Genomic DNA, 27222 nt, shown 5'->3' with positions numbered 1-27222 from the left:
TTTTAAAAGCATTTTTCGAAGTTGCATGTTGCACACACACATGTCCTTTGGACATGTGTGTACGCAACACCTGTTCAAATGTGCATTTTAGGGGTGCTACAGGGTGTCCTTTGGACACCCCTGGCACCCTTAAAATCGCTATCTGATTTGCGAGTAGCAAATTGCTACTCGCAAATAAGGGATACTCCCCATTCATTCCTATGGGCCTTTTGGCCCATAGGAATGAATGGGGAGTTATTCCTTTTTTTGCGAGTAGCAAATTGCTACTCGCAAATAGAGAACATGTAGGAATCGCTATTGATTTAGCAATTCCTACATGAATGCCGTTTTGCGTGTCCTCAATAGCGAGTCGCTATGATTCGCTATTAGGGCCACGCAAAACGGCCCGTACATGAATCAGGCTGTAAGGTTCTTATTGGTTTAGAGTAAAGATGTTAATGGTTTTGGATTACTGTAAGGTGAAGGCATAGTTGAAACACACAAGGATGACAACAGAATTCAAATTATGGCAAAAAAATGGAAAGGAAAAAAACATTGGTAAAATGAGGTATTGGCCCGCCAGCACTAACACTGACACGCATTTCTTTTAGGTGAATGTACACACACATGTGAGAGTGACAATGAGAAATATCGTCACTCACAGTGACTGTAAAGAGCCAATTGGTAAAGTTAATGTAAAGGTTCTTATTTTTCTCAGCAATGTCAGTGATTATTCACTCATGCAAGGTGGGTTTAAATGATAGAATAGGTAAACCTGTTGCTCCAAAATATAATAGGAAAGAATCCTTACCTTACTAAAAATACACGTAGACCCACCCACTCCTGACCCTGTAGTAATCTTTTCTCAAATAACCATCTGGCAATGGGAGGTCAAATTCTACATAGTTCTATTTCAATCTTAATAATAGAATGGTCTGAAAAAATTCAGCAATTAGTGCAGCTGAAATTAAATCTCTTCGAGTAGCAAGTGTATCATTTTGAAGCATGATTATTCTCTTTCTAAAATCTATTAAGACATATTCTTCCTTCGAAAATGACATTAATTTTGGGGTTTAGGCTTCTTCTTCTTATCTTTTCTAGAGGAGTCCAGAATATATGCAAAATGCTTTGCAAGTTTTGAAATTGTAAATGCATATATAGCTCTTACCACCGCTGCCATGTTGTTGAAATGCTGCACGCCGGGCAGCACTCTGCTCCGGAACCCAAGGATAGTGGTCATTTCATAATTATTGGGATTAACCTTGCAGGGACGGCTTTAGGCATGTGCAAGCTGTGCACATGCACAGGGCCACCAAACCCCAGGGTCCTCCACGCCAATACATATCCTTATTATAATAATCCTCTGAGGATGGATACATATTTGCGTGGCGGCCCCTGGCAGGGATTTGGTGGCCTCCGGCTCTGTTCCACTTCCAAACACCCTGACCCCCCCTCTACACTGGCCTCCACGCTCCGCCCCGCCCGAACCCTCTTCCGGGGCCCCCTACCTACGCTCCCTGCCCAGGGCCGCCATGAGTCTAGAACTGCCCCTGAGCCTTGTGACCGTACCATGCATTCACTCCAGTTTCTTTGGAGTAGATTAAATTAATGTGGGTTCATGTAAATGATGTCAACATGATGATGTAAGCATGACTATTTCTTTAAAAATATAGGTCATGGAAATGTAAACTTAATCATGAAAATGCCAAAGATAGCACCCTTGCAAAGGAACTGGACAACCATCTTGAAGTTGGTGTAGCACAGTTTTTTGCTTTTAGGCACTAAGAGGCAGCTTTGCTATACTTCTGACTCACCAGTAACAGGCCTCAATGCCTTGCAAAACTAAGCAGAGGATAGAAAAGGTCCCAGAGCATCATACAACTGCTGAGTGTGTACACAGCATTTACCAGAGCATTTTGTCTTCAAACATAAAAATCGTAAATGAAAGACAAAGGGGCATATTAACAAGCGGCAGCGAAAATTATCGCTGACCGCTGTTAGCGTTAAAAAATATATCGCCAGCTATCCCTGGTGATAGTCGCTATGGTAACGCAGTATTATCTACTCTGACCGCCATGGCTATGGAAAAAAAACAGGGATAGCAGGAATATCACCGTTTTACATCAAATAACACTGGCTTTCCAGCGATATTTAATGAAAAACTGTGATAACCTTGGTGATAGTGACTGTGGTTGCAGTCACATAATCAACCTCCCATTACAGGTATGCCTAAGTCTGAAAATTAGCAGACTTTAAAAAGCAGCGTTAACAGTGGTTAGCGCTGCTTTTTTTATCTCTAAGAGGGTTCGCGTGAAGCTTGATAATAGGAGAAATGTCGCTTAGCAACATTTCTCCTATTATTTTGCTCTGTATGCGATTTTGCATGTTAGCACCCTGTTGTTGATAGGGAGATAATTTTATCTCAGCTTTTTTGGCTTTTAAAGTGGAGATATATCCCTTGTTAATATGCCCTACACTTCCTTTAAATAGCAGAGTGCCAGGTTCAAGGACTTATAAGAGGTGGTCAATTACTGATAATGCCACAGGTCTAGTTGTGATTCATCAGATCGGGTTTAAAAAGCCCATCTATGGTATGACGCGGTTTAGCATGCTTTGCACATGTTACTTGTTCATTAATTGTGTATACTGGCTGAGTTTAGGGGTTTTTTATTCAGCTTTTTTACTTTTCTGTCTTTGCCTGTGTGAGACTGGTATTCTTTGTGTCTTGTCCTCTATTCACTTTCTCGGTTACTATTTTTATTGGCACTTGTTTTATCCCAGCAGGTTCTTAATGGTTTTTAATGTGGGTGCTTTTATGGTTTTTGTGCAAGAAACCGATAAAGATAAAGATTGATTGATTGAAAAAACAACATAAATCCTAATACTTGTGGAGAATGACATGAACAAGTGAAAGAAGTGAACATCAGGCTTTGGATGCAAAGGGAATTGAATCAATTAGACAGGAGACTCATGGAGGGGGCACTTTGGAGGTGTGAGTATTGAGGGGGACGTTTGGAGATGGGAAATGGTTGAGTATTACGCCTCTGTAGCCAGGGCATGGGTTTATGCAATTATATTGCAACATGTTGGGGTGTCCAGAGGAATGAGTCAGTCTTGCTGTCTGTTCTATTACTTTTGCCCTCAAACCACAGGAACAACGCATATGTCACAATATTCAAATAAAGGTAGTTAAAAGTGGGAAAAATACATTCATGACTTTATTGTCTGCAAATAATTTGTTAATGTATACAGTTAATATGCCGCTAACCCCTACCTTATTATTCACTTCTCATGCTAGGTACTGAAAGGCGATCAGAAATGGAAGGAAGCGACGTTTATCGATTCGATGAGGGGGTCAACCTGCGAATACTATTTCAATACCAAAGAGTTCAACATTGAGTACTTGGCCATAGGTCAGACATCTCTGGTGTGGTGCTGGGGAATGCTGCATTAAGCAGGGAACATTTTCACTGTCTGCAACTATTCTATTGGGCTGTTCCTCAGAAGCCACTCTGAAACCTCTGCGCCCATCTTATACACCCTTGTGCACCCCTGACCGCACACCTCTCATGTTCATCCAACATGTGAAAAGGTTTACTTGCACCAATAATAACATATGTGCAACACAGAGCTTACTTAAGTGATATTAGTCGACTGAATGACACCCAATGTATTGACTTCAGAAACATGATTTGGAGACACAAGGGGTCTCAGCTGCCATACAGTTCTCTAGTCTAGAGGGCATGTGGTCCAAGAGCTGTCTCATATGTAACAATAATTCAGATAATTCCAGCCTAATGTCGATGCAGCTAAATAAATGTATCTAGCCACAGCTATACTAAGATATTTGCATTGTAAATGTCTTAGTGATATGCAGCTACATGTCAGAACTTGGGAAGATTAGTTTCAGAAAACTCACAGAATTGGACAAAGGAAACCGCCCACTTTTCAGTCCCTGCCTGGATTAAATGGCAAGTGCTCTAATACTTGCAAAGATGCACAAGCCGAAATCTCTGCTTTATATTCCGCATTCGTGGTCCGAAATTCAGAAAGCCCTATATTCACAACAAAGGCTATTTTTGGCTTAATATTCATGTAACAGCATCATTTACATGGGTATCAATGTGCTCCTCCACCTAAAGTGTGTAGGAAAACTCTTCTATTGCAAAGGGAAAGGTACTGTTGCATTTCTAGTCCTTGCTTATACTGTACACAGTGGCGGCTCGCTTAGGGCGTGCTGGGGGTTGGTGAGGCTGGGCAGAGAGGGGCAGGGTGATGGGTAGTAAACTCAGACATACGATGGAATGGAGGAATGTAATTTTACTTTCCCCGTTCGGTCGTATGTCCAAGTTTACTACCCCCCCCCACCCTGCCCCTCTCCCGCCTCACCGCCCCACAGCATGCCCTATGCGAGCCGCCACTGCTGTAGAATGCTCTATTTATTTTATTTATTTATTTAAAGATTTGTAAAGCGCCTGGTGACCCGGAGGCATCCCCGCGCTGTGAGAGCTTAAGTTAGCCAAGAGGGGAGAAAAAAGACTTATTTAGGGAAAAGCAGAGTTTTGAGCTGCTTGCGAAAGCGCAAGTAGCATGGTTCCAACCGCACACTGCGGGGAAGCGAATTCCAGCGTGTGGCTGCCTTTACGGAGAAGCGACGGCCTCCAGTACGTACCCTCCTAAACTTGGGGACATTTGCCAGTCGCTCATTGTCCGAGCGCCGAGGTCTCGAGGCTTTGTACGGGGTAACTATATCTCCTAGGATCGAAGGGCCTTGTCCATTGAGGAGCTTGTGAGCGATGCACATTGCCTTGAACTCGATCCTCTCTCGCACTGGCAACCAGTGGAGAGCCTTAAGCGCTGGTCTGGCAGAGGTTCTGGAGGGAAGACCCATCAGCATCCGGGCAGCCGCGTTTTGGGTTCGTTGTAGCTAGCCCAGGGTAGCCCATGTCCTTCCCAGCCACAAGGAAACAATACAGTGCTAAGCTAGAGGGTAAAGACTGAACTCTTGACTTGTTGTGTGACTAGGATTCTAGAAGGACCAAACACGTTGACCCACAAATGTAAACTGTTTCTCTGAGAAACACCAGAATCATCACCCTTAGTAGATTGGAAGAAAATGGCTTCTCCAGAGAAAATGCATTCCTAATACCTGGTACATTTACGGAAATTTGCCTAATGCTGATACCATCAATAGAGAACTTAAGAGACCTAAACCACTTTAGATAAAAACATCAAAAACTAATTTTTCAAAAATCACAACATACAGAGAATTGGATGTAATATATAAAAAAAATTGCAAAAAAGTACTACAAAGAAAAGCATAGAAAAAAGTCCCTCAACTTTCTCAAATTGGAAATGAAGAATATTTTGAAAAAATGACACCCACTGTGACTGAACCGGTACAGAGTCAGGAAGAAGCTGGCGGGAGGTCCCATTGGAATTTTTTGCCATTAAACTTGGTCATATTTTTTAAGCATGGTAAGCTTTCAAATGAAAGCGCCCTGCAAAAACAGCTATTTGGCAAGCGGTCCAGTAGCACATGTTTCCCTCTAGAAAAGATCAGAGAAGGAAATATTCAATGTGAAGCTGACGAAGAGGCATTTCTTTCTGGGAGGTTTGTTAGGTTGACCCAGTCTTCTAGGAGTAACACGTCTATAGTTTTATCCCAAGTTCTGCAGCACTGCCTTCTTGAACAAGAGTCCGTCCAGGTCTGGTCTTTAGGCTCCTGTTAACCCCTCACAGTTTTAAGAGAGTTCCCCCAACTCGGCTTTTATTTTCCCAAAAGTACAAAATCCCAGTTTTAACGGAGCCACTGGAATTCTTCCTTGGATAGCATCCTCTTCCCTAGGACAATCCATACATACCAGCTACTGGAGGAAAGTTTTCTACTGACATTCAAACTTAGCTTGCAATCCCTAAATCCCATTTAGTCGAGCCATGCACATCAGCAGGAGACTGGTGCCACCAGTCCTGGAGCCATCGATCTCCTTTCAGTGAGCCCCTGACAGTATTAAGTGATGAAGCAGTAGGTATTTGGTAGTGAAACCTAGTTAATCCCAAAAAAATCCACAGGCATGCCAGGTCCAGTTTTCTGGCGGAGGGTGGAATTTCATTTTATGAGTTCCCACATCACGGCATCAATAATTTCAGTCCAGACCGTGCAGATCAGAAGCTCCTATGTCAGACAGAGAAGCAGCCTTACTAGCCACTACCTACGACCCTACCATCTCAGTTTCACCTAAATCTAAAATCCAAGTAATCACGAGCTACCGGAAAGACCTACCCACCCTCAATCGACAGAGATTACCAGTACTCACCGCTATACCTAGAGAGGCTAAAGACAAAACCACCAGCAATCAGGAGAAAATCACCAACTGCCTCCTAATCAACTGCAGATCGGCCTCACTACATGCAACGGACCTAGCCGAAGCTATCCTCACACATGACATTGACGTTGCGTTCCTCACGGAGACCTGGCTAAACAAGGCATCTCCTCCCTGCCTTGACATGCTGGTACCTCCTGGTTTCTCCCTCATCTCCAAAGACAGGATTGATCAACGAGGAGGTGGGGTTGCTATCATCCACAAGGACAGCTGGAGCATCACAGAAACCTCCTCCTTCGAGTACAACTCATTCGAATATCTATCCGCTGTCATCAAAACCAAAGACAACGACTCTCTACTGTGTCATCTACTCTATCACCCCCGGGCAGAAACAACGAGTTTGGAGATCAACTATCCAACCTGATTGCACAAGTCGCCCTCGGTGATTCCAACAACATAATTCTTGGTGACCTGAATCTCCGATGGAACGAAATCCACAACCCTCTAATCAAATCGCTATCCAGCCTCCTCGCCGACAACAACTTTACTCAACATTGCACTGAGGAGACGCACTACAAAGGAGCCACACTGGACGCCATCATCGCACAAAAGAACTCAATCACGGTCAACCACATACTACCTGTTGACTGGTCAGATCATCTTATGATCCTATTCCACATCAATCACCCCATCATCCCGCTCAAACCTCCCCAAGACCCCCCCAAATGGTCAAGAAACCTCTCCCAAGTACCCCAAGACATTCTAGAAGGTCAACTAAGTTCACTTCTTCCAGACAACTCTTTGCACCTCTCGACCAATGATCTCATCGACCACTACAACTCCGAGCTAGTCTCCATTCTCGATAATCTAGCTCCACTAAAGCTCAAAAGAAGCCGTGCCACCCCTTCTAGAACCTGGTTCAATGCGGACCTCAACGCAGAAAGAAGATCCTTGAGAGCCAAAGAAAGAAAGTGGAGAAACAACCCAACAGCCATCCTTCGCCTACAACTAAAAACAGCACGCAGGAAATACAACAACCACATAAAAAACAAGAAATCCAGCTTCTTCCGAGAGGCACTAGCCAATTCCAAAAACAGACCTAAGGAGCTCTACAACATTATCAGACGTCAAACATCCAAGCCTCTGCCCTCACCCCTGCAGGAGTCCAAAGAACTATGCGATAACTTCGCCACCTTCTTCAACGATAAAGTCTTAAAAATCGAATTATCTCTTGACATCAACAACTCACACCTCCCGAAGAACAACGCGGCCATCCCACAGGCCCTACCATCCGGCTCCTCCCCCCTCCGTTGGCTAAGCTTTCGCCACGTGCAGGAAACTGAGATAATCTCGTTGATCTCGACCTCCAAACCATCAGCTCACATCTCAGACCCCATTCCCCCCTCACTAATCAAAAAAATGAAGCTCACCTTAGCACCTATCTGGGGCAAAATCATAAACAGCTCCCTACAAAGCGGAGTGGTGCCCGACTGTCTAAAAATGGGACAAGTCACCCCTTTGCTGAAAAAACCTGGTCTTGACTCTACTGACTTGAACAATTTCAGACCGATATCTAACCTCCCTCTACTTGCCAAAACACTTGAACGATGCGTTCTCCTGCAATTGACTCATCATCTGGATAACATCAATCTCCTAGACCCCCTCCAATCCGGCTTCAGACAAGGCCGCAGCACAGAAACCGCGATGCTGAACATCATAGACGATATTCACGGTTCCCTTGACGCTGACAAATGCTGCCTCCTCATACTCCTTGATTTATCCGCAGCTTTCGACATGGTGGACCATAAGCTCCTCATCAAGACTCTGCAAGTAAGAGCTGGCCTCGGCGAGGTAGTTCTCGATTGGTTTTCCTCCTTTCTACACAACCGCTCGCAAATAATAAAAATGAAGAACTTCACCTCCGAATCCCAGCAAGTCATCAGGGGTGTCCCCCAAGGATCAGTACTTTCTCCTCAGCTCTTCAACATCTATATGGAACCGCTCGCCAAACTACTCAGGAATGCCAATATCCACTTCCACCTCTACGCGGATGACACACAGATCTACCTGGAAACCTCTTCAATTAACGACATCCACCGAGTAAATGCCGTCTTAAATGATGTTCAAGATTGGCTGACAAAGAATCACCTGAAACTCAATCCCGACAAGACCGAAACTCTTCTCATCTCAAACAAAGAAGACAACCCTCAAATCATCGAGAGGCTGAAGTCGATCGATGCTCTTAAAGGTTCTCTCACGCTAGCTGATTCCGTAAAATCTCTGGGCTTCACCTTAGACCCCAAACTAACCTTGACAAACCACATTAAGAACTCGGCAAAAGCGCATTCTTTAACCTCAGACTGCTGAACAAAATCAAACCTTTCATTCCCAACAAGGACCTCAAACTAGCCACACAATCTCTAGTTTTATCTAGACTGGACTATGGGAACTCAATCCTAACAGGCATCCCCAAATCACACCTGGCTCCATTAAAAACAACATTGCATGCGGCAGCAAGAATGATCACAGGATGCAAAAAATCCGACCACATCTCCCCTGCACTCAAAGAACTTGAATGGCTCCCGGTGGATATGCGTAGCACCTTCAGAACGGCCTGTCTAACCCACAAGGCCCTCCACACCGGAAAACCAGAATACCTGGCAAACAAACTCACAAAAGCTGGCCAAAGTAGAAACTTGAGAAGCTCTAACTCCCTGCTGCTCATCCTACCAAAAACCAGAAAGAAGAAAACTGCGGACTGCTCCTTCTCAGGAAATGCCCCCAAAATATGGAACTCTATCCCCCCGCATATCAGAACCATACCGTCCTATGCGGAATTCAAGAGCCAACTCAAATCCTTGTTCCTCATCCGTTCCCTAGGTCCTGGGTAACTAGGATCAACATCCATCCCCAGAACTATGTGAGAACTCTGTATCCGATTGCCAAGAAGTCCTACTGTACGAACTTCTCCTCTCCCCTAACTGTCATTTGATGTTCACCTTTATTTGTTACTTGTCTTTTTGTCCACCTTTTCATGCCTTTACTGTAAAGCGCTCTGCTACCTTCGGGTCTTGTTAGCGCTATAGAACACTTCTAAATAAGTGTTGCATGCACCCATAATCCATCATTGAGAGTTTATTCCTCAGCCCTGCTCCCCACTGAAATACAGATGAGATCTCCTCTGAGCCATGAGTTGGTTCAGGCACCTGCACAGGCTGTCTTATCTGAGTTTTCTGAAAACCCATCCTCTGAATTAAGTAGGGGCCACAGAATCAGTCCACTCACTGATGTTGTACTTGACAATCCTCAGGGGTTTCCTCCCTCTGATGTTAGGCATGGTGTTGCCAGAAATTTTAAATGCAACCTTTGCAGAAAGAGCCAACAAGGGATGCAAATGCATCATGATCGCTTACGAAAAGTGTGTCTTTTGGCATGAACTTCACCTGAGCTCAGGGTTTGGTCAGAGAAATCAGCAGATCTGCAGGATAACTATTTCTGCAGAAAATGTATTTGGAGGAAATTATAGTGGGGAATGACAGATTATAGAGACTGTGGCCCGGTACTTTACAGCTTGAGAGGGCCGGGGGTGAGGAGTGGGTGTCCTGGTACATGACTAAATTAAGACATGCAGGTAGATCCATGAAAGAAAAATCGGCTCGCAAAGAGTCAGATTCTGCGAATCTGGCCCTTTGCGAGCGCAATTTTTGCATTTGGGATTCATCATCCCAAATGCAAAAATCGGTAATTGCGAAGTCGCATATTTGCGAGGAATTGCATTTAAGGAATCTCTATTTGAGATTCCTTAAATGTAATTCATTAACCATTTTTTATTTGCAAATTCGCTATTTCTGGACGCTATTTACCGCGAGGTCAAACCTCGTGGTAATTAGCGAAAACTTGGAAAAATGCATCTAAATGCATTTTTCTAAGTTGCATGTTACACACACACATGTCCTTTGGACATGTGTGTGCACAACACCAATGTAGATTACATTTCAGGGGTGCTACAGGGTGTCCTTTGGACACCCCTGGCACCCTTGAAATCGCATCCTTATTTGCGATTATTCATTCCTATGGGCCTTTTGGCCCATAGGAATGAATGGGGTTATTCCTTATTTGCGATTAGCAATTTGCTAATCGCAAATAAGGAATGTGTAGGAATCGCAATTTATTTAGCGATTCCTACATGAATCCCGTTTTGCAAGTCCTTAATAGCGATTCCTTAATAATCGCTATTAAGGACTCGCAAAACGGCACTATGATGAATCTAGCTGATAATCTGGACTCAGGGCTTTGTAATCCCCTAGGCTAAAGTTGGAGCCCAAGAAGCATTTCTTAGAAAACAGGTAAAAAAACAGGATGACTGAAAGGAAGTAGTTCTGTTGTCAGTTGAGCCTATTTTAAAGAAGCCTGCTTGTTACTGTTGTTGGTGTGTTCAGCATCTGTATGCTCACCGAGTGAAGATTCCCTCACACCTTAAGCAGTAGAGCCCACAGCCGGATTTCATTCAAATCCCTCTCCCAGGTTGTATTGGTCCTCACAAGAGGGAAAATGAATTACTAAGTGTCAAATAGACCATCTTGCTCTTCACAACTATTGTTGGCCAGAAACTGCATGCAAGGCCCTGCAGGATGTTAGTAGCTGCACCATGGATCCAGATGTTCAACTACTCACATGTAGGAAACGCCATGTGCTCGCAACGGGTGGAGGAGCCCTGCACTAACCAGTGAAAGCAATGTACCAGGGTGCTTCCATTGAAGTAGTCTTAATACATTAGATTCCACCTGCAATTAAATGCATTGAAGAAACTTACAGCTCACCAGTTGACACACTGTTAGCGAGAGTGATTACTCTAATGAATGCTAATGGTAGCTTTTGTCTTTTCTCCGTTCTCTCTGACCAGCTTCCATCGAGAATGGCGTCCTCATAATGAGTAGCTGCAGCTACAGCTCGCGCTGGACTGCGCTGACTTCCGGGCAAACAAAGGGTGTAGGGGGAGCCTACCAGGAAGGATGTACCTGTAAAGTAAGTGTTTCCTTGGTCACGGGTCTCGTCACGGCCACCGAATAAGTAGTATATTAAAATAGAGTCTTACCAGAGGAGGGACCAGGGGCAAAAAAAGTAGTAGCAAAAGACATAGGATACTCAAGAGAATATTGTGAATAAAATGCTAATCGCTTTACCTCAATTTATCGAATACCAATTATGTTGTTCTCTGCACTTGACCAGAACATTTTCACTATAAGATCTTTTAATATTCTAATCATTGCTGGAACCTGGCTCTGGATCCATTCTATAGGGAGCTGAATTTGTCTGGACTTTCAAAATCTCCCTAAGAGTATATACTACCGGAGTCATATCTATATGATCTCCAGAGGATACTATAGTACTTAGAAAATCTCACAGTAACACCTCATGCTGCTTTAGTAGAGGAAAGCAAAGCTTAGATGTCGGTATGAATAATATTCCTGCAATATCTTAATCACCACAGAAAGTTCAAGCCTCATAACTTCATATGGAACTCTGTGTCTTAATCACAGCAGTGTGCCTCTTAGTCCAATATTTACACTTGGGAGTAAATCACGGCTGCAAAGAACACCATGCAGGAAATAATATTAGTGATGGGAGGCACCTGCAATGTGCAGCGACCTTTGCATCCATTGGATATATAAACACTACTGCACAGTGTTTTCCACCAGTAGTTATCACAATAAAAATCTAGTGGGTAACTGCCCAGGAAGACACAGGAAAGAATTGAATGAATATTCATATCCAAATGGGAATACATGCAAAAATGGGCATACAGCTTTTCAACACTTTATCATAGCTGTAAATGATCTCCTAACACTTTGAAAATGAATCACATGATTTTAGAGCCAGAACTCCATTGCACATGTCTTAGTTATTGAGCTCGATTAGCTTTTATTTCAGGTGGATCTTTAGGCAAATTATCTCAAAAGTCATGTCTTGATTCCATGATTTGTGGGTACCTGTACTAAAGATTAGCTACAGCTCTTTTGGTAATGTCATTTTGTAGTAAGGACACATTTAGTTACATATTCTAATGAGACAAAAGATTTCTTTTATAATATTCTAATTAAAGCCTGCTTTGGTATTAATTTTGCTTGAAGTTTCTTCATCACTATGATATAAAGTACATTTTAAAGCTGGAACACTGCTGGTGGCAACTTTTGTGCTTGTTGGGTGACCAGACTTTTGTTTTCTATATCTTCAACAGATCGTGCCATGCTTTTCTAAACCCTGCCCATCACCAGAGCCAAAGACATGCATACTTGAGCAGTATGATGGCGGCGATGGTAAGAACAAGATAGAGAACCAGGTCTGCGTCCCTAAGACCGGCACCGAATGCGTCTGGAAGACCATTGAGTAGGACGAGCTGACCAGAGAAGCCATCTCGATGTTCAACAACCCATAGATGGTTGAAGCCCTTCTTCACCATCCATCTTGTAGATGATTAATAATCAGGAATCAAAGCACAGCTCTCACATCTGAGTAAGGTAGTCAGAAGAAAGTGGATGAGCTACTCTTCAGGAAGCCCTAAGTGATATGCATTTGTACTTTGCAGATTGTTTGCTACTTTTCTATTCCTTCAAGGACCAGCACACATTTACTGTCCACAGTTCACATTGCATGTCTCCACAGTCTCACTTTTTATCTATGTATCTTGTTTCATAAAGCACTTTGGGGCCTGGTCGACACTTCATAAATGCTCCAGAAAATTAAAACAATAAAAGAAATCTTTTGGAACCACCACAAGAGTCACTTATTATAATTAATTAACATAGGACTGATGAACCTCATTTAGAGTTTGACAAACAGGATAGACCGCCACAAAGGTAGTGGGCCACCCTGCTGGCCAAACTGACGATCTGCCCACTCTACTTAGAGTCAGGTGGACTGTCATATTTCCATCAGTGGAGCCTTCTTTGGCTCCACTAGCTGAAACCTCACACCAATGCCCAGATGAACATGCTGCCTATTTTTAACAGGTGTTCTGAGGTATTCTTTACAGTTCAGGACTGTCAAGAAAAGCCTAGTGGTCTCAAACAGAAAAAAAGAAAATTTGACTTCACACTCTGGGAAAAAACATCCAGGACATAAAGGTCATTACAGGTTTTTATTCATTTATATATTTTTGTTTTACTAGACTTCTGGATAAAACTTGATGGATAACATCTAAATCTGTCAGGGTGGCAGAGGTTATCACCTTTGCCCCCCTGTCAGATGTTTAAGAGACAGGTCAGTTAATTTCAAACAAGAGGCAAGATACTCTCCTGGCCGACAGCGCTCTCTACAAATCTACTTAACAAAACAAACCAATACAGCCATGTGAGAAATTGGGGCAGTGGTTAAGTGAGGTGTTAACCCTGCTTAAGCAACATGCACAATCCTTGTCAAGGTGAACCACAAATCCATAAATAGACCTGTACCTAACCCTTTGGTAGCTTGGCACAAAAACAATGAGGCTTAACTGGGAGGCAATTTGTAGAGCATTACATAATGAAAATCCCACATCAATTAAGAAAATTGAGTCAAATGAAAAAAAAATTCGAACAAAATGAAAAAAATCTATTCTGCACAATCAGAGTTATGAGTTTTTAAAGTTTAAGGTAAAATCGAGAACCTAAAAGATCAGAGCACCAATTGCAGACATCTTGTTGCGTGAGAGCGGGTCAAAGTAAAAAAATATGACATGCTGTGATGGAACTCCTGTTGGACACAAGAAGTAGCTTTGGCTTACATTTAGACTTAGAAGAAATTTGCTGAAAAATGTTCTGAGAAGGTAAAGTTCAGCAGGGCTAGGTTGCAGATATTGTCTGAGAAGAGAGTGTCATTGTCGGGGTGCTGCTGAGCGATATATCAATGAAGATTTCTTCATTTGGATTTAGTCACTATTGTGGAAGTCAAAATCTCCAGCGGGATAAGGCTGGATGCTGTAGCTGATGAGAGTTCCTTGAGGCCGGATCACCCTTTAGCGAAGGTTGATTTAACAGGATTTGCTGCAAGGAGAAGAATGAAGTGGGACCTGCCGCAAAGTCAGGCCGACTGGCTATGTATCTTGGGTGAATAGACAAGCAGGATGGTTCTAAACTCCTCTTTGGTTTTCAAAGCAGTTTTTAGCCTAAATATTTTTATTCCCACGTTTTTGATTTTGACTATCTGGCCCCGGATTGGGTACCACTTGGACACACTGAGGCTGGGTCCAGGTACAGGCTTAGATGGTTATGGCCTTTTCTTTCACTGAGGCTCTGATTAGGATGCCAGCCAACTAGCCCTTGGAGTCACTCTGGCAGTCTTGGGTTCAAATGGTGAAACAGGAATCAAAGAGCAGACCACGCCACCGAGGGCTCAAGACTCCAGGCAGCAAAGCAGTCCTTCTAGGTGCAGCAAAGCAGTCTTGTGGAGTACCCAGCAAGCCACAGCTGCAGACAGGCGGTCCTCTGACAGTCCTATTAAAGGTCCAGAAAGTGAACTAAATATTGAGTCTAAGTGCCCTTTTTTATACCTGGAGCCTTCTTTGAAGTAGAAGAAGTTTCAAGAGATTTGCCTTTGAAGTTTTTGTTGTTTCCTGCCTCCAAAGCACTGTCTCTAAGCTATCTTCATGAACAATGCAGTGATGACAAATCCTTTGTGTGAAGGCAGAGCAGAGCCAATTCAGTTGCAAGGGAGTCTGTGTGCAGTTCTGCCCCCTCTTCCTGACAGTTGACGGTCCATCCAGGCAAACATAATCCCTCTATTGTGTGGCTGTTTGGGAGGAATAAACAAAGTCAAACTGCCAACTGCACCCGGTCATGTGACCCAGAAACAGGCATCAAATATTTAGGGAAGAAAATGGCAACTTTCTAAGTTTGGCCTGGACTGTTCCCATGGGGAACAGGGTCAAGAGTGATTTCATATGACTGGATCTGAACTGGAATGGCATGGGGAGCAAAACAATGAAGGATTCAGGCACAGATCGCTGTACTGGGATGAATGTTAGATATTGTGCTGCATTCTGTCCGTCAATTGTTTGTTCAACGTTCTAAAAGTAGCATTTTCAAAATGGTAACTTAGAATCCGACTATACCATTAAAGAGGATTAATAATTACAATTTTCCAGACACCAAACACGAAATGTTTAGCTGTTCCCAATCAAACGTTAGCACTAATTACATTTATTATAGCGACCCATTGGGGCAGGTAGGCCTTGCAGTTGTGAAAAACAGTATAATTTTTCCCCACCAGGACAATACGTCTTAAAAGTACATGTATAACCTTTCAGTTACTACGCACCCTGCCCTATGGGCTATCTAGAGCCTACTTTATGGGTGAATTATATGTGATGAAAGGGATGTTTAAGGTTTGGCAAGGGTGTTGTAATGCCAAGTCGAGCTGGCAGTTTAAAACTTTATTCAGACTGCAAAGGCAGACCTAGGAGGTGTTTAAGGGGCTACTCAATTGGGAGTAACAATGAGTGCTGCAGGCCCACTGGTAGCATTTAATTTACAGGCCCTGGGTATATGGTGTAGCACTCTACAAGGGACTGAATAGTACATTAAATATGCCAATCAGCTGTAAGTCAATTTTCCTATTTTTAAAGTAGAGATCACAAGCACTTTAGCACTGGTTAGCAGGTCCTGGAGTCAACAAAAACAGGAAAAAGTGTAGGGTAAAGGCAAAATGTGTTGGATCACCCTGCAAAGATGGCTAAATTAAGTAAACATCAAACAACTACACACAGCCTGCAAGCAAGACACAACCGTAGTTTTTCGGAATGTGTTTTTCTGTTAGTGAATATCTTTGTTGCCTTACACCTCATTTTCAGGAAAAACCTTTTGCGGAAGAGATGAAACTTTTACAGGCAGCGTATCAGCAACTTTGTTGCATGCTGGGAGGTGAATATCATTAGATAGCACTTCATACCTGATGTGATCCTTGACAATTTTGCAATCTGCAAGCACATGAAAGGTTTAACTACTTGCTGTAGTCTAAATGTCTACAGAAACATTACGTTTCTCTCGCACCTGAATACCAATAACAACCGATCATAATATTTACTAATCATGGGGGATTCCAACGATATCCACAATTAAACTGCTGCGCCGGCACACTAAGTTACAAACCGCACAGCCAAACAAATGTGCTGTAGCATTTACACAGTGTGAATTCCAGTAAACCGTTGTAATCCAAAGTAATCCATATTTCTTCATGTTTATTCAATGGTAATCTTCATTTTTACAGTGGAGGCAATGTAATTCTAAACTTTAAATTGTAACATAAATGCCCACCAGGCCTTTTATAATGGCATGTTAAAATCCATTTTACATCCTAGGTAACGTTGCACGTGTTCACCCAATGCATTTCGGGCAATGTTCGCTTCCACATGGGTACCTGTGATGTGAAACCAAACCAACAGTGTTCTGGTGTACTTGCTTAGCATTTAACTATATTTTAATGTAAATGGTCAAAAACAATCCTATAAACAACTGAATTCATCTCTGCGTTGGGTGAACACGTGTAAAGTTACATAGGATGTAAACTATGGACATTTTGGAAATTGATGATTGACTCTATTGAGTGCTCAGGACTCCCTTTTTGTTTACAACTACATTTACCCATCTTGGGGTTCCTGTGTTGAGGTTGTACAGTAGCCAACCTTTGTCCTGTAGCACCATTCTAAATAATTGAGTAGCACCTTATTTGGTCACATATATCTGGTTAGCGCTGTTCATGTGCCTGGCTACCTTCTGTCTTTGAAATGTTCCACAACACATTTTGACTTCTCGTCTTTCTCAAGTGGAGTCCGAAACCACCATGCGCAAGTCCAACTGGAAAAGTACACGCTTCCTAAGATACAGGGTGAATGTGTGTCCTTTAATGACTGACAATACCCTTGCAGCCCAAGATGTTTGTGGAGCATGGGCCAGTATGGGCAGCAGGATGTTATCAATTGAGATTAAAAATGAGCTTGAATGATAATAAAATGTGGTTTCAGACTGCTAAATTAAATCAGAACTTAATTGATAAGAACTGGCAGAACAAAATGGCTACAATTCCCAAAATGCTACAAGCAGTATATAAATCATGCAATTATAACCCTCTGGGATTAACACTCAAGAAAGACGAGAGGTTGAAATGCGTTGTGGTGCATTACATTAAACTTGCTGTTTATTAATAAAAACAGACTACAACATAAACCTCTTGGGAGTGCATCGTCTCCATTTGCTGAAATATATATCAAGAAGGTTGTGGTCTTCTCCTAACGCTACACTGGTAGTCAGTGCACGCTGTTTGAGGCCACAATTTTTGGAAATAGGCAGTCTGTATTTTTTTGATTTAAAAAATATTTTATTGGTTGTTTTCAAATAAAGCAACACATACAATACTACAAATGAAAGGACATATGCACATAAACATATGATAATAAATGAAAAAAGAGACAATAAAAGCAAATATAATGCTTGATCAGGGTGAGGTGGTAGCATTACAGATTCAAGCGGTGTTTGGCGTAGTGTTGTTAGAGCTACCGTGGTAGCTATCAATGACTAAAAAGATATTAGGTGTCTTCAGTGAGGTGGAGTACAAGAATTCCCTAGCAGAGAGTACAGAACAAAATAAGAGTGGAATGCAACTAATGAACAATAAAGTATTGGCATTAGCGAAGGGGGAGTACAAGAATTCATAGCTCAGAGTACAAAACAATATAAGTAGTGGTATGCATCTAATGAGCAATAGCGTATTGACATTAGCGTGTTACAGCGACTAAGTGTGAGAGCATACATGGAGGGGAAAATTTGTCAGTTCACTGTTGTGGATCATGGCAGAATTCCATAGCTCAGAGTATGGAGCAGCATAAGTGGTGGTATGCATCTAACGAACAAGAACGTGTTGGCATTACCACATTACAGCGACCACGCGTGAAAGCATACATGGAGGGGATAGTTAGTCAGGTCACTGTTGTGGCTCATGGCGGTTTGTGTGAGGTAAAGTAGAGATCAAGGCTGTCCTACATGTGTCTACAGGGCGGTTTCCATGGTGAGTTCCGGAGAGCTACGTTGTCAGCTCCTCTCAGGTTAGTGATCCAGTTTAGCCAACAATTAAAGGATGCTTTTCGTGTGTCTTTCCAGTTGTTCAATATGATCTTAACTGCTGCCGTTAGGAGTAGGTCTAGAAGCGCCCCATCTTTTTCATTCAGTGACTCGGCTTTAAGGTAGCCGAATGCTAGTGTTGATAGTTCCCTGCTAGGGGAGTATGATTCGAGTTTACCTATGAAATCAAATACCTTATCCCAAAAGGGTGCTACGCACTCACATAGAAGTAGTATGTGTTCCTGGTCCCCTATTTTGTCATTACAGTTCCAGCAAATGGGGTCTTCCAGAATTTTGTGAGAGTGTACTCGGGCTGGTGTCCAGTAGGCCTTATGTAGTAGCCAGAACTTCATCTGGGAAAGCATTTAAGTAATTTTATTCCTTGCTACTGAGTTCCAGGTTTTGGACCAGTCAGTCACCGATATCAGGAGAGAGGAATATGATTCCCAGAAGGTTGTGAGTTTTTTATTGAGGGCAGACTGGTGTGGCCAGATTAACTTATATATCCAGGAGACCTGATGTCCTGGCCTATTTATTCTTGACAGATATTGTGGCAGGGATGGAGGTAGGGGTGATAGTTTCGCTTTTGACAGAGCTGCCTTTATTTTTAGGAAGTTGTAAAATTCGAGGGGCTCTAGGTTGTATCTAGTCTGTAGATCTTCAAAAGTTAGGGGGATTTCTGATGCTAGTATCCAATAGTTTATCCACTTTCAGCAGAGCAGACTTTGTGTTTTTAAATATAGGTTTTGAGCAGACAACTTTAGTGAGGTTTGCTGTTAGAAGGGCAGCTGGGGCAAGGTTTCTGAGAAGTGATTTTTCAATGAGTTGCCATACTGGGGTGTATTCTTCCGGAAGGATGAGCCAATACGAACCCTGTTTTGCCAGGAATGCTGTCTGGTATAGTTTAAAGTCAGCTAGGTTGACCCCTCCCAAGGATTTGTTTAGTCTGAGTTTCTCATACTAATTCTTGCTATTTTCCCTTTACATGAAAAATGTGTAAGCAGAATGTCCAACTTGTGATGAAAGTCCTCTGATAGCATGAGGGGAAGTATGGTTATTAAGTAGTTCACTAGGGGTGTAATCATCATCTTGATGGTCTCAATCCTACCCCACCATGTAATGAATCTTGGGGAGCATGTATCAAGAAGAGTTTTAATTTTCTCTAGAGTGTTCGCTTTATTTCGTTGAAGTGTCTCTAATATGGAGCTACCAAATTCAATCCCCAAATATTTGATATATCCCGGCTGCCATGTGAGGCCAGACTCTCCCAATACCTCTTGGGTGCCTTGAATATTCAGGGGCTTGACCTCGGATTTATCTCAGTTTAGTTTATATCCTGAGTGCCTGGAGTAGATTTCTATGGTATTCATCTGGGCCTTGATGGATAAGCTAGGGTCTTCTGTAACAATGACAATATCATCCGCATACGCGGCTAATTTTATCTGAGTTTCACCAAAGATCACTCCTCTTATTTCGCGATTGCGTTTGATATTCTGAAGTAGTGGTTCCAAGGCCAGGAGAAATAATGAGGGGGAAAAAAAGGCAGCCCTTCCTGGCCCCTTATTCTAAGGTGAATGCCTCAGAAAAGGTTCCATTGATAGCTATTCGGGCAGTAGGGTTTGAATACAGTGCCATAACCATGTTAATATATGGAACACTGAGATTAAAAGATACCATGCAGTGCCTCAAAAATGACCACAATACTCTGTCAAGCGCTTTTTCCGCGTCAAGGGTAATGGCGACACAGGGTGTAGAAGTTATCCTCGCTTTCTCAAGAATATGACACAATAGTCTAGTGTTATCATTAGGTTTAAAGTATTTTATTGAAGCAGGGTGGGGTAGGACACAAAGGGGCAAGGAACAGGTAAACCACAGGAACCGCACATCAATGCGCATCATACAGCAAGTACAACAATGCAGTTACAATTTGCAAGAGGCTCCGTCCGACTCGGGAGCGTGGCTTTCGCACCTGTGGTAACGTACAAATAACGAGGGGGGGGGGAGAGAGGGAGGGAGGGACGGGATGGGGGGAAGGAGAGAAAATCAGAGGGGGGGGGACAAAGAGAGAACGAAAGAAAAAAGGGAAAGAAAAGGGGGGGAGGGGAAAAGGGGAAAGGAAAAACGGAGGGGTGAAGGGAGGGGAAGCAACCCCGCTCCAAAAAACCTACCTAACCAAACAGAACCCCCAACTACCCTACCCCGGCCCACCCCCTGTACTGTGCCAATATCTACAGTCTCCGCTACATGCAACTCTCCGAGAGTCCCCGCTATACAGTACCGACCCCACCCAATCAAGCAGGCGGGTCCGGTGGCGGCGTCAGCCTTAACAACCTAAGGTATCTAGGGCAGGTGATCTCCCGAAACTCGGAACATAACAGGCTGTGAAAGGGCTCCCACAGTTCCTCAAAGGTATCAGTATCCCCCAGGGCCACTAAGGACATCTTCTCCATTCCAAGGACCTGCCATAATCTGTGCAGCCAACCAACTACAGAGGGAAGTGTGGTAGTGCGCCAGTGTATGAGAATATTCTGCACCGCTGACCCCAGAGCAATCGCGATCTGTCTACCTCTCTTAGATCTAAGGGGATACATCAGCCCATTCGGCAACCCTAGCAGAACATAGGCAGGGAATCTAGGCAGTTCTATCCCAAAGCACTTGTCCACCTCGCCCAAGACCTCTTCCCAATAAGGAGCCAGCAGGGGACATTCCCATAGTATGTGTGTTAGTGTACCAGTATTGCCACAGTTACGCCAGCACGTCCCTGGTATTGCCCTGTCCATCTCGTGCAGTTTCTCCGGAGTACGGTACCAGTAGGTCGAAATTTTAGTGAAGGTCTCCGTAAGACCGGTGTGATAAGCCGAGTGACGTGCGCGGAAGGAGATGTGTTCCCATTCTTTATGGCTCAACACGCGCCCGAGCTCTCGCTCCCAACGTTCCCGACCGGGGTTGTGTGAATATGAAAGGAGGGGGGCTGCAGCATTTTATACAGGTCTGAGATCAGTTTAGCGTCCGACGTGCGAGTAATTAACCAGCGCTCATACGCCGTGATTTCCCGGTGTGCCGCGTCGCGCACTTGGGGTTGTAATGCCCAGTGGTGCGCCTGCATGTACCGCATGCGCTCCGTTTCCGGGAAGCCATAATCCCTCCTCAGGTCCGGGAAGGGGACAACTCCCTCAGGGCAGTACAAGTGATACAAAGTGCAGCAGCGGGCCACCCGCCAGCACTCGTAAGCACCCTGCTCCATCCCGGGGCCGAAGTCCGGGTTGCCAATGAGCGGCGTAAAGGGAGAGGGGAAGGTGGTAAGCTCGCATCCGGTAGCCACCGAGTCCCACGTCCGGAGCGGGACCGCGTTACCAGAGACGCATAGAGATTGGGGGGTCGATGGGCCCGCCTCAAGAATGGTACCTCCTGCAGCGTCCTACCCGCCACCGCCTGATCCTGGAACAGCCAGTGCTTATCAGACTCCCACCGGCTCCATTCCACTAGATAGCGGAGCTGAGCAGCCTGGAAATATTTCCTCAAGTCCGGTATCCCCAACCCCCCGGATTCCGGTGACAGCATAGCGATGCTTCTCTTGATCCTCGGCCTGCGGCCCTGCCATACGAACCGCGCAATGGCAGTCTGTGTCTCCGCGAGCCACCCCGCGGGGGGCTGGAGCGGCAACGCTCTGAAGAGGTAAAGCACCTGAGGCAGGAGGGTCATCTTCACCGCGGCCACCCTACCCAGTAACGACAGCGTGCCCTTATCCCACCGGCCCAATTCCTCCCTGATTTTCGCGCCCAGAGCCGCGTAATTGGCCGTGACCATCTCCGGGAGGGAGGGCGCCAACAGGATGCCCAAGTACGGGATCCGGTCCCTGGACCAGCTCAGAGGGTAAAGCCTCTGTAGTTCCGCTCTAGTGGCGGTAGTAAGCGAAATGTCGAGGGCGGCCGACTTCCCCAGGTTCACCTTGAAGCCCGCCACGTCGGCGAATAAGTTCAGTTCCTCTACACAGGCCGGCAGCGATCTCCGCGGGTCATCCAGCGTCAGAATGACATCATCCGCTTACAGGCTGATCGAATGATGAAATTCACCCATCTTGACACCGATAATGTCGGGGTTCTGCCTAACCCTCTGGGCAAATGGCTCCATGTACAGGGCAAAGAGCAGAGGGGAGAGTGGGCACCCCTGTCTCGTACCCCGCTCAATGGGGAAGGGTCGAGAGCTGCCGCCTTTCACCCGGACAACCGCAGAGGGGAACCGGTAACAATTGAAGATCAGATGACGGAACTTCTCCCCAATTCCGAATTTGCTCAGGACCTTCTCTAGGTAGGGCCAGTGCACCCTGTCGAAAGCCTTCTCCGCGTCTATGGACAAGAGCATCCTCTCCCCAGGGATCCTGGAAGCCTTCTCGAGGATGTGTATCACCCTCTTCGTGTTATCTACTGTTTGCCTACCGGGCACGAAGCCCGCTTGGTCCGAGTCAACCATGCCCGGGAGGTGCAACGCCAGACGTGCAGCTAATATACTGGTGAACACTTTCAGTCTGTGTTCAGCAGCGAAATGGGACGGTAGGACCCACAGGCGGTCCTGTCCTTACCCGGCTTCGGGATTACGGAAACCGTGGCCTGGAGAAATTCGGAGGGGATGGCTCCCGGCTCTGCGAAGGAGTTAAAAAGGCGGGTCAGTAGAGGCGCCAGTTCCTGACAGAAGGTTTTATAAAACAGCGGGATAAAGCCATCCGGACCCGGGGCCTTGCCCAATTTGAGCCGGGATATCGCCGTGATCACCTCCTCAATACGGATGTCACGCTCCAGATACTGAGCCTGATCCTGTGTCAACGAAGGGAGCGGGACCGAGTCCAGATAGTCCACCTCAGCCTGGGCCGAAGGGGCCTCCCCGGTGTAGAGATCAGCATAAAAGCTGCGAAAGACTTCTGCTATTTGCTCATCAGCCGTGACCCTACCTCCGGTCGGGTCCACCAGTTCCCGCACTCGGTGCTGTTGGTGTTGCACCCTAAGTTTGTTAGCCAGGAGCCGCCCACACCGATCGCCCCCCGTGTAATATTTGTGTTTCAGGCGAAGCATCGCATACTCCGCCCAGTCCGTGTCAAGGGCCGCCAGGAGTTTCCGTGCCGCCTTCAGCTGCCTCCACACCCTGGGGGCCCCTGTCCTATGATGAACCTGCTCCAGCTCCCTCACCTGCTGGGTGAGCTCATCTCTCTTGAGCTGTCGGTCCCTATTCTCGGCCGAGGAAATCGCGATAAATTCGCCTCGGACCACCGCCTTCAGGGCAGCCCACTGTGTCGCACGAGAAGTATCCCCATTATCATTCACGGTCTGAAAATCCAAAATGGCCGCCCGGATCTGATCCACCACCGACCGCCTGTGCAAGAGCGTGTCCCGGAGCCGCCAGACCCCTCTCGGCCGAACCACCGGTGGCAGAGTGAAAGCGCCCTCCACCGGAGCGTGGTCAGAAAGAGAGAGGACCCCCATGTCCGCACTCGAAGCCAAAAGGAGCAGTGGGCCCGACACAAGGAGATGATCTAATCGCGCATACGATCTATGGGCATGTGAGAAGTAAGAGTATGCACGGGTGGTGGGGTGGAGGTGGCGCCACATGTCATGCAGGTCCAGCTCCTCAAGTCGAGCTCGAATCGAGCCCGAAAGCTCACCCAACTGGTGGCGCCGCTGCACAGACCTGTCCATTGCCGCGTCGAAAACCAGGTTCAAATCACCCCCCAACAGTATGTGCCTATCCGCGGTGGACGCCACATCCTCCAAAGCCCTGTGCAAGAATTGGTCCTGATGATCATTGGGGCAGTAAATGGTGCCAACAGTCAGCGCTAAGCCCCCCATCTTGACCTTGTATACTAGAAGTCTCCCTTTCTGTTCTGCTACCTTGCACACGACCTCTCCCCTGAACCCCCTAGAAAACAAGATCGCCACCCCTGCCGTCTTGGAGGCGCTAGAGGAGAACAGCTGCGTGGGGAACTTAGGGGTACGCATCCTCGAACAGTCCTTAGCCAGCAAATGGGTCTCCTGCAACAGGCAGATATCCGCCTGTGAGTTTTCCAGCAAGGATAACACTGCCCGCCTCTTAACCGGATTATTCAGCCCTTTCACATTGAGAGTAAGCACCTTAAGAGCCATCAAGGAGGGGGATCAATGGAGCACATATCAAGAAGCAAAGCCCCGCTGGCAAACACTGAAGGCACCACTCGAGATCTCAAAACAGAGCAACTTTGAACCGTCCACTGGCACAGTACAGTCCCCGAACCCCAACACCCCACAACTAGAAAACCCCCCCCTGCCCCCACACAACCGAAACTACACCACCCCCCGCAACTGGCCCCCACTCTAGGCCCAGAATCAAAACATCTGCCCGCCTGTCCCAAACCCATTCCCCGCTTCTCAAACTTTTCAGAAAAGACATTGTCCCAGTCCGGCCCGTAACGGGCAAGACCGTGGTAAATCAGTCTAGTGGACGTCCAGCCACCACCTCCAGCACTCGCCATTCCTCCCAGCCCACCCCCCGGATCCCCGCACCTGCAAAAGGAATAAGCTAGAGAAGACTCCCCCCGGAGTGAGTTCAGGCCGTCAGGGCCACTTCGCCGTTCGCCGCCACTCTGGAGGCCTCCTGGACGGCGGCCGCCATGTCCGCCCGGATCGTGGGCGAGCCCGGACGCTCCGGCGGAGGAGAGGCCCCCTCTCCAGCTTGCTGCCATCCGTCACGAGTGCTTCGCCTCCGCCGCGGAGCCGGGGTATCTGTATCCGATGCTGTGAGACCCAACACCGCGCAGACATCCTGGAGGGACTGAAGCTGATGCAAAACACCGTTCCATCTAAATATCAGACGGAAAGGGTGCCCCCAAGAGTACTGTGTCCCTTGCTCCCGAAGGAAGTCAGTGGCGATCTTGAATGATTTCCTCTTCTGCAACGTGACTGTGGATAAGTCCTGAAACAGTGTCACAGGGTGGCCCCAGAATCGGAAAGATTGCTGCTCTCGTGCTTCTCGGAGGATCCGCTCCTTCAGGGGAAAGTCCGGGAGGAAGGCCAGAATGTCCGGGGCGGGCGCCGTAGCCCTGCGGGGGCGACCCACCCGATGTGCTCGGTCTATGCGGATCCGAAAGTCCTCCGACTCTCCCAGGATCGCACGAAAGAGGGCCACCAGATATGCAGTCACGTCTTCACCCTCCTCACCGGACGGCACACCGCGGACCCGTATGTTGTTCCGCCTGGACCGATTTTCAAGGTCCTCGGCGTGGGCCTGTAACTCAATCTGTTGCTCCCGCAGTCGCAGGACCTCCTGCTGCAGATGGGTGATCTCCTCATCCCTGGAGTGACCCGCTTCCTCCACTGTGTTCACACGTTCCCCCAGGGAGTCCATCTCTCTCCTTACTTCACGGACCTCCCCGGCCACCTCACGCTTGAGCGCTTGAAAGTCCTCCCGAAGGGAGCTAAAGAGCGACTCGAGAAATGATCTCGTCACCGGGGGTTCTCCACTATCTGCTCCCCTGGTCGGGGCCGGGGAGGTCGTGGCGGGTTGGGTTCCTCCGCTGCGTAGGGCGCCGCGTCCCAGCATGTCCGGCAAGGTCCGGTCGCCCCGTCTCTGTCCTCTAGCGTTCGACATTTCAGCTGAGTAGAGGACGTTGAGGCTTACTGTCCAGCAAAGAAAGCAGCTATATACCAGCCGGGGGCAGCGCCACACAAAAAGCACCAGGAAGGCCGAGCTGCCCGGCCGGAGATCACAAAATGGCCGCTCTGTAATGTCGAGGGGCCAACGCCCAAGATGGAGAACCCCTCTCCGCCTCTGATCTGGGATCCAAGAATCCGGCCAGTGGGCAAAGTCACGGTGCGATGGTCGCCGGGGCCCGTAGCTTCAAGGGGAGATCCGCCCCGTGAGCCCCGTTCCCCTGCTCCACACAGACAACCGGCCGGAGCGGCCACTCCCAGCGGGCCTCCTCAATCCACGGGCTGGCGTAGTGAGGCGATGCCGACTCCGCCTCCGCTCTTCGCCTCCGCTCTGCTCCGCTCCGTACAGCCGCCGTCGGACAACTCCGAGCCGTCCGCGAAGCCGCTGCTGGCTCCCACTCCGATAGCTCGTGCACCGCTGCGGGCTTCACACACAGGAGGTCGGGCGCTCCGTCATGTTCCGAGGGTCGGGAGACTCGCGGCTTCCGGCTCGGCCACGGGCCATTCAGCGGGCCTCGACCCGGGCCTCACCGGTCAGAATCTCACCCCCGACGGCGCAAACCGGGCTCAGCAGTCGCTCCACACCTCCACCGTGGGCACCAGGCTCAGTCGCCGCGTGATCGGGGGGGAATCAGCGGTTACAAGCGGTGCAGGAATTCAGGGGTCCGGGAGCTCTCGGCTAGTGCGACCTCTCAGCCCGCCATCTTGGCCACACCCCCTAGTGTTATCATTAGACATACGAAATTTGAGGAACCCTACCTGCGAGTTGCTGATTAGTTTCGGGAGGACCGCATTTAATCTAGTGGCTAGGATTTTTGCGTAAATCTTGCAGTCTACCCTGATCAATGAGAGTGGCCTATAGTTTTTGGGTAAAAGAGGGATTTTCCCTTCCTTCGAGATGACAATAATGTTGGCTTCCCTCATTGACTTGGAAATACATCTCTCTTTGGCTATGGAGTTAAATAATTTTAATAAGGTTTGTTGAAGGGACCTATCAAATTCTTTATAGATGGAGGCAGAGAAGGTGTCTGGTCCCAGGGCTTTATTGTTGTTCTTGAGTGATTTGATAGAGATAGATAGTTATTTTTCAGAGATGGGATTCCTTAATGCTGATTTATCTGTCTCTGATAGTCTTGGTAGATTCAGTGAGCTAAGTAC

At 46.6% G+C, this 27222-nt stretch overlaps 1 protein-coding gene across 2 annotated transcripts in view; it reads left to right on the top strand.

The window, feature by feature from the left end:
• The window catches only part of LOC147684564 (metalloproteinase inhibitor 1-like), a 29204-nt gene extending 16131 nt beyond the window's left edge, over positions 1 to 13073 (top strand). For both annotated transcript variants that reach the window (XM_086940402.1, XM_086940403.1), the window contains exons 4-6: positions 3278 to 3392; positions 11206 to 11327; positions 12541 to 13073. In XM_086940402.1, the coding sequence (XP_086796528.1) occupies positions 3278 to 3392; positions 11206 to 11327; positions 12541 to 12693 (390 nt within the window). In that variant the 3' untranslated portion in view covers positions 12694 to 13073. The remainder of the gene's footprint in view (positions 1 to 3277; positions 3393 to 11205; positions 11328 to 12540) is intronic.
• Positions 13074 to 27222: the final 14149 nt, after the last annotated feature.

Source organism: Lissotriton vulgaris, chromosome 10, assembly GCF_964263255.1.
Source record: "Lissotriton vulgaris chromosome 10, aLisVul1.2, whole genome shotgun sequence".
NCBI lineage: Eukaryota > Metazoa > Chordata > Amphibia > Caudata > Salamandridae > Lissotriton > Lissotriton vulgaris.
This window is presented reverse-complemented; position numbering and strand designations above follow the sequence as displayed.